This window comes from Procambarus clarkii, chromosome 74 (genome assembly GCF_040958095.1).
Source record: "Procambarus clarkii isolate CNS0578487 chromosome 74, FALCON_Pclarkii_2.0, whole genome shotgun sequence".
Classification (NCBI taxonomy): domain Eukaryota; kingdom Metazoa; phylum Arthropoda; class Malacostraca; order Decapoda; family Cambaridae; genus Procambarus; species Procambarus clarkii.
In genome coordinates this window covers 13,491,909-13,499,408 of record NC_091223.1, presented here as the reverse complement: position 1 = coordinate 13,499,408, position 7,500 = coordinate 13,491,909, and the positions used below count along the sequence as shown (strand labels likewise).

Below are 7,500 nucleotides of genomic sequence, written 5' to 3'. Positions count from 1 at the left end.
CATGAGGGCATGATCCTTATCAGCCATTCAACCCTTCATCTGTTAAACCATTCAACCCTACACCTGATAAATTATTCAACCCTTCACCTGATAAACCATTCAATCCTTCATCTGTTAAACCATTCAACCCTTCACTTGATAAACCATTCAACCCTTCACCTGTTAAACCATTCAACCCTTCACCTGTTAAACCATTCAACCCTTCACTTGATAAACCATTCAACCCTTCATCTGTTAAACCATTCAACCCTTCACCTGATAAACCATTCAACCCTTCACTTGATAAACCATTCAACCCTTCACCTGTTAAACCATTCAACCCTTCACTTGATAAACCATTCAACCCTTCATCTGTTAAACCATTCAACCCTTCACCTGTTAAACCATTCAACCCTTCACCTGATAAACCATTCAACCCTTCACTTGATAAACCATTCAACCCTTCACCTGTTAAACCATTCAACCCTTCACCAGTTAAACCATTCAACCCTTCACCAGTTAAACCATTCAACCCTTCACCAGTTAAACCATTCAACCCTTCACCTGTAAAACCATTCAACCCTTAACCTTGTGTGCCTTAAGAAGTTAGTGTGATACACCCCTTAATTCATACATAGCTCACCCACTTTCACCCAGTAATCCCTTAACCCGTTAGTGTCGAATAATCTCCACACCCTATCTTCCCTAGGCCTATTCTCCTTCCTGGGATTACTCCCCTTTCTAGGATTACTTCTTTTCAGGGGATTACTCCCCCTTTCTATGCCTTCTCCTCTTTCTGGAGCAACTTTACTTTCAAGGTATACTTCCCCTTGCAAGGGTTAGTGTCCATGTTCAGTATCATGCTTCCTGGCTTCTCTAGCACCTGGCCGCCCTTACTCAATATTGTTCTTCTATACGACTACTTCCCTCCCTCCTTCTCTCCTTTCATCTCTTCCACATCCATCTCTTCCCCACGCACTACACACTCCCACACTCTCACCTGCCTCCCTCAGCCCACTCACCTGCCTCCCTCAGGCACAGGTCCCAGCTGGCCGTCACTCAGCACGGGAGAGAGATGCGGTAATGAGATGCAGATCACGCATTAACACAGACAGCCGGGAATACCTTTCTCGTGTCTAGCATCCTCTCAGTTTCACTCTCCCCCTCTTCTTCCCTCAATGTCTCCCCTCCTTTCCCCTTCCCTTAATGTCTAAGCCTCGTCGCTGCTTCCTTCTGGCCCTTCTCCCTCCTTCAATCAATGTCTTGCCCTCCCTCTCCGCTTTCCTCAGTGTCTCTCCTTTCCCCTCTCTCTCTCCTTGCCTTAACTGTTTGCCCTCGTTCCTTCCCTCAGTGTGTGGCTGTCCCCTCTACTGCCCTTCCCTCCTCCCCTCACACAGGTAGGCAACCTGCTGTACCGTCTTAGACGTGCTTGCAGGTAGACCTCTCACCTGACTACACATAGTTGCATCTAGTCCCTTCCACTTATTGACAACACCTAAACTGAAGACGTTCCTTCTGACACCTGTGACTGTGAGTCACTTGTGTATATGTGACAGTTATGTGGGTAAAGCATCTTCCTTTTTCAGCATCTCCAAGCCCTCTCCTTCCTTCATCTCCTCCCTCCCTCCCTTCAAACTTCCCTCCCAGATAATTTCTCACTTCTTTTCACTGCAAAATCCATCATCACGACCCTTTCCGGAAGTCACTACCCCCTTTTCTCTTTCCAAACATCTGCAATCTTATTAACCCCCTTTTCATACATTTTGTGCAGCGAATGGGTTATTTATAATTGCTATTATGAGGTTCTAAGTGCTTGAAGAACATATTTTAAATCACAGAAAATTACTCTCCCTACTCCTCTTTGTTGTAGTGGTAGCTAGTTGTAGTGCAGCCAGGTGTGTTAGTGTTGAGATTAGCCAGGTGTTTAACCTGACACAAGTACTCTGTGTACAGGTATTGTTCACATAGAACTTATATATGCTCCTGCAGTCCGTTCTCTCGCCGACTGAACTGAGCCTTCAACGCGGACACAATGCTCGTGAAACCTTAGAATTCTGATAGAATTCTATCTCTATAGAATAGAGATTTATTTATTTCATTAACATAGATACATCAGCGTTTATAGTTATGCTAGAATATATGATCAAAAGCTTGCACTTGGGAGCTTTAAGTGCATTATGAGGGTGTCCTTAAGAACACGAGAGTGAATAAAGTATTTGCAAACTACTTGCAATTTTTGTTATTGCCTTGTAAACTCTACGGATGGTATATGCCACATTTCAGTGTTCGGTAAAAGTTGGTGGTGGTGGTAATGTATCACACGTTCGGTCCACCACCAGTATAGTGAACTGGTCCCAGGTCACCACTAGAGAACTGGTCCCAGGCCACCACTAGTGAACTGGTCCCAGGTCACCACTAGAGAACTGGTCTCAGGTCACCACTAGAGAACTGGTCCCAGGCCACCACTAGTGAACTGGTCCCAGGTCACCACTAGAGAACTGGTCTCAGGTCACCACTAGTGAACTGGTCCCAGGCCACCACTAGAGAACTGGTCTCAGGTCACCACTAGTGAACTGGTCCCAGGTCACCACTAGAGAACTGGTCCCAGGTCACCACTAGAGAACTGGTCTCAGGTCACCACTAGTGAACTGGTCTCAGGTCACCACTAGTGAACTGGTCTCAGGTCACCACTAGTGAACTGGTCTCAGGTCACCACTAGAGAACTGGTCCCAGGTCACCACTAGAGAACTGGTCCCAGGCTACCACTAGTGAACTGGTCTCAGGTCACCACTAGTGAACTGGTCTCAGGTCACCACTAGAGAACTGGTCCCAGGTCACCACTAGTGAACTGGTCTCAGGTCACCACTAGAGAACTGGTCCCAGGTCACCACTAGTGAACTGGTCCCAGGTCACCACTAGTGAACTGGTCCCAGGTCACCACTAGTGAACTGGTCTCAGGTCACCACTAGAGAACTGGTCCCAGGTCACCACTAGTGAACTGGTCCCAGGTCACCACTAGTGAACTGGTCTCAGGTCACCACTAGTGAACTGGTCTCAGGTCACCACTAGTGAACTGGTCCCAGCTCACCACTAGTGAACTGGTCTCAGGTCACCACTAGAGAACTGGTCCCAGCTCACCACTAGTGAACTGGTCTCAGGTCACCACTAGTGAACTGGTCCCAGGTCACCACTAGTGAACTGGTCCCAGGTCACCACTAGTGAACTGGTCTCAGGTCACCACTAGTGAACTGGTCCCAGGTCACCACTAGTGAACTGGTCTCAGGTCACCACTAGAGAACTGGTCCCAGGTCACCACTAGTGAACTGGTCTCAGGTCACCACTAGTGAACTGGTCCCAGGTCACCACTAGTGAACTGGTCCCAGGTCACCACTAGTGAACTGGTCCCAGGTCACCACTAGTGAACTGGTCTCAGGTCACCACTAGTGAACTGGTCTCAGGTCACCACTAGAGAACTGGTCCCAGGTCACCACTAGTGAACTGGTCTCAGGTCACCACTAGAGAACTGGTCTCAGGTCACCACTAGTGAACTGGTCTCAGGTCACCACTAGTGAACTGGTCTCAGGTCACCACTAGTGAACTGGTCTCAGGTCACCACTAGTGAACTGGTCTCAGGTCACCACTAGTGAACTGGTCTCAGGTCACCACTAGTGAACTGGTCTCAGGTCACCACTAGTGAACTGGTCTCAGGTCACCACTAGAGAACTGGTCCCAGGTCACCACTAGAGAACTGGTCTCAGGTCACCACTAGTGAACTGGTCTCAGGTCACCACTAGTGAACTGGTCTCAGGTCACCACTAGTGAACTGGTCTCAGGTCACCACTAGTGAACTGGTCTCAGGTCACCACTAGTGAACTGGTCTCAGGTCACCACTAGTGAACTGGTCTCAGGTCACCACTAGTGAACTGGTCTCAGGTCACCACTAGTGAACTGGTCTCAGGTCACCACTAGAGAACTGGTCTCAGGTCACCACTAGTGAACTGGTCTCAGGTCACCACTAGTGAACTGGTCTCAGGTCACCACTAGTGAACTGGTCTCAGGTCACCACTAGTGAACTGGTCTCAGGTCACCACTAGTGAACTGGTCTCAGGTCACCACTAGTGAACTGGTCTCAGGTCACCACTAGTGAACTGGTCCCAGGTCACCACTAGTGAACTGGTCTCAGGTCACCACAAGTGAACTGGTCTCAGGTCACCACTAGAGAACTGGTCTCAGGTCACCACTAGAGAACTGGTCTCAGGTCACCACAAGTGAACTCACCTCGGAATACCAGTAGAGAACTGGTCTCAGATCTGCCATAGTGGCCATGCTGCACACCAGGGGGCAGATTCACGAAGCAGTTACGCAAGCACTTACGAATCTGTCCATCTGTTCCCAATCTTTGGCGGCTTTGTTTACAATTATTAAACAGTTAATGAGCCCCGAAGCACCAGGAGGCTGTTTATGACAACAGTTGATTGGCAAGTTTTCATGCTTGTAAACTGTTTAATAAATATAACCAAAACTGCCAAAAGATTGAGGAAAGATGAACAGGTTCGTAAGTGTTTGCGTAACTGCTTCGTGAATCTGGCCCCAGGTTCGTAAGTACTTACGTAACAGTTTCGTGAATCTGGCCCTGACTACCAGAGTGGTCGCATCCTTATGCATGAATGAAAGGGACGAGAGCAGGAGACAAGAGTCATATTCCCATCTAAATAACCGTAATTCTCGCCCAAATCGTCAACCACTTGGGGATGGACGGTAGAGCGACAGTCTCGCTTCATGCAGGTCGATGTTCAATCCCCGACCGTCCACAAGTGGTTGGACACCATTCCTTTCCCCCGTCCCATCCCAAATCCTTATCCTGACCCCTTCCGAGTGCGATATAGTCGTAATGGCTTGGCGCTTTCCCCTGACAGTTCACAGTTCGACCAAATCTTGATGCCTCTTCGGCCGTGAGTCAGGGAAGTCGAGACCGCTTCACTCAACTTGTCCATAATACGTCGCATTTATAACGGAATTGACAAGCCGTTAAAAACCTGACGTATTTAGTAGAAATTGATTGAAATATTGACGTTTTCAATGCATGGGCCTCGATAGGTTAGGTGGGTTGCTTGTGTTCGTACGCTTCTGGTAAGGCAAAACAGTTGTATTTCTTACGTAGTGGAACAAGCGGACAGCACGCTGGACTTGTGATCCTGTGGTCCCGGGTTCGATCCCAGGCGCCGGCGAGAAACAATGGGCAGAGTTTCTTTCACCCTATGCCCCTGTTACCTAGCAGTAAAACAGGTACCTGGGTGTTAGTCAGCTGTCACGGGCTGCTTCCTGGTGGTGGAGGCCTGGTCGAGGACCGGGCCGCGGGGACACTAAAGCCCCGAAATTATCTCAAGATAACCTCAAGATATTGGGAATCTGCTTGAATGTTTAGTCCGAAACGTCGCATTTTTTACGGAGTGGTGGATTCCGTCGTAAAAGCGAGGTATTAAGGTGGGAGGTGGAGAAAGGCCAGGACTTGAGGTAGGAGAGATGGAGAAAGGCCAGGACTTGAGGTAGGAGAGATGGAGAAAGGCCAGGACTTGAGGTAGGAGAGATGGAGAAAGGCCAGGACTTGAGGTACGAGAGATGGAGAAAGGCCAGGACTTGAGGTAGGAGAGATGGAGAAAGGCCAGGACTTGAGGTAGGAGAAATGGAGAAAGGCCAGGACTTGAGGTAGGAGAGATGGAGAAAGGCCAGGACTTGAGGTAGGAGAGATGGAGAAAGGCCAGGACTTGAGGTAGAGTGAGTGGATGTCGCAGGAAGAGGCGAGTAAGAGAGCGTGGCGACCTGGGGCTTAGTCAACAGCCCGGGGCGACCCACCACTGCTGGAGCGATACTCACCGTGGGAACACTCCCACCTCTCATCCTCTCTCCCACCTACTGGTTCCTCTCCCACCCACTGGTTCCTCCCTCCCACCCACTGGTTCCTCCCACCCACCCACTTGTTCCTCTCTCTCCCATCCATCTACTTGTTCCTCTCTCTCTCTCTCTCTCTCTCCCTCTCTCTCCCTCCCACCCACTTGTTCCTTCTCAGCGCAAGTGTTGCTGTGATATACTCGACTGTTGGTGCTATGGTTTGTATGCACTTGTGTGGGTGAGCAGACCCTGAGGTTCAGGTAAGGTTCAGGTAAGGTTCAGGTAAGCCATGTGCTCTCTGGTCACCGTGAATATTACAGTGAATATCTCGGTATAATACAAGGAGAGGCAGATTAATACGTCGCATTCTTTACGGAACTGACGAATTCGTTAAAAAGATGAGGCGTTAGTACCAATTTAAGCACCGTGATTTTGACGTTATCTAAGCGTCGGCTGCAATAGGTTGGGTGGAGGTGTTTGGCTTCGTATGTTTATGGTACGGACCCGAATAACCCATATTTACCCATTCCGGAAGAAACATTTACCCATCCCTCCTCCACCCTTTCCCACACCGGACCCCACCCTTTCCCACAGCAACCCACACACTTACCCACCCATCCTCCACCCTTTCCCACAGCAACCCACACACTTACCCACGCCTCCTCCACCCTTTCCCACACCAGACTCCCACCCTTTCCCACACCGGACCCACCCTTTCCCACCCCGGACCCACCCTTTCCCACACCGGACCCACCCTTTCCCACAGCAACCCACACACTTACCCACCCCTCCTTCACCCTTTCCCACCGCAATTACTACATTTCCTGATCAACGGCCATCCGAACAACTCCACCCCCCCCCTTCCACCCCCCCTCCCTCTCGCTTCCCCTTTCCCACCCTCCCAATACCGACGAACGTCCTCAATTTATTCCATTCCTCCTCCTCCTCCTTCTCTACCCATTCTCTCCTACCTACCCAAGTATACTATTGTCTTACACCCCCCCCTTTCCCCTTAGACCCTCAGCCTGGTCCTCCCACGCTATCCAACAGTTACCTCTAGTTAAGACTTTCCAGAGGCTGTCGCGAGGTCAGACTTTCCAGAAGTCTGACATAGACCAACAAAGGTTCACAAAGATGGCGGAAGCTTAAATCAATAAAGACGTAATAAAAAATTACCCAAGTGATTATTTCCTCTTCGTCAAATTATCAGTAATTAGTAATTAGTAATTAGTAGGGTTAATTGACATCCTATAGCTGCTAGTGAACATAAACCCTCCACCCCCACAGACCTGTGCCACACAGACCTGCACCCCACACACCTGCAGAGCCACAGACCTGCAGAGCCACAGACCTGCAGAACCACAGACCTGCACCTCACAGACTTGCAAAGTCTCAGACCTGCAGAACCACAGACCTGCACCCCACAGACCTGCAAAGCCCCAGACCTGCAGAACCACAGACCTGCACCTCACAGACTTGCAAAGCCCCAGACCTACAGAACCACAGACCTGCACCCCACAGACCTGCAAAGCCCCAGACCTGCAAAACCACAGACCTGCACCTCACAGACCTGCAAAGCCCCAGACCTACAGAACCACAGACCTGCACCCCACAGACCTGCAAAGCCCCAGA

General features: G+C 49.8%; 1 protein-coding gene across 1 annotated transcript in view; it reads left to right on the top strand.

Annotated features, from left to right (window-relative positions):
• The window catches only part of LOC138356831 (proteoglycan 4-like), a 2,124-nt gene extending 1,558 nt beyond the window's left edge, over positions 1-566 (top strand). Inside the window, exon 2 of the mRNA XM_069313166.1 lies at positions 24-566. Within this exon, the coding sequence (XP_069169267.1) occupies positions 24-566 (543 nt within the window). The remainder of the gene's footprint in view (positions 1-23) is intronic.
• Positions 567-7,500: the final 6,934 nt, after the last annotated feature.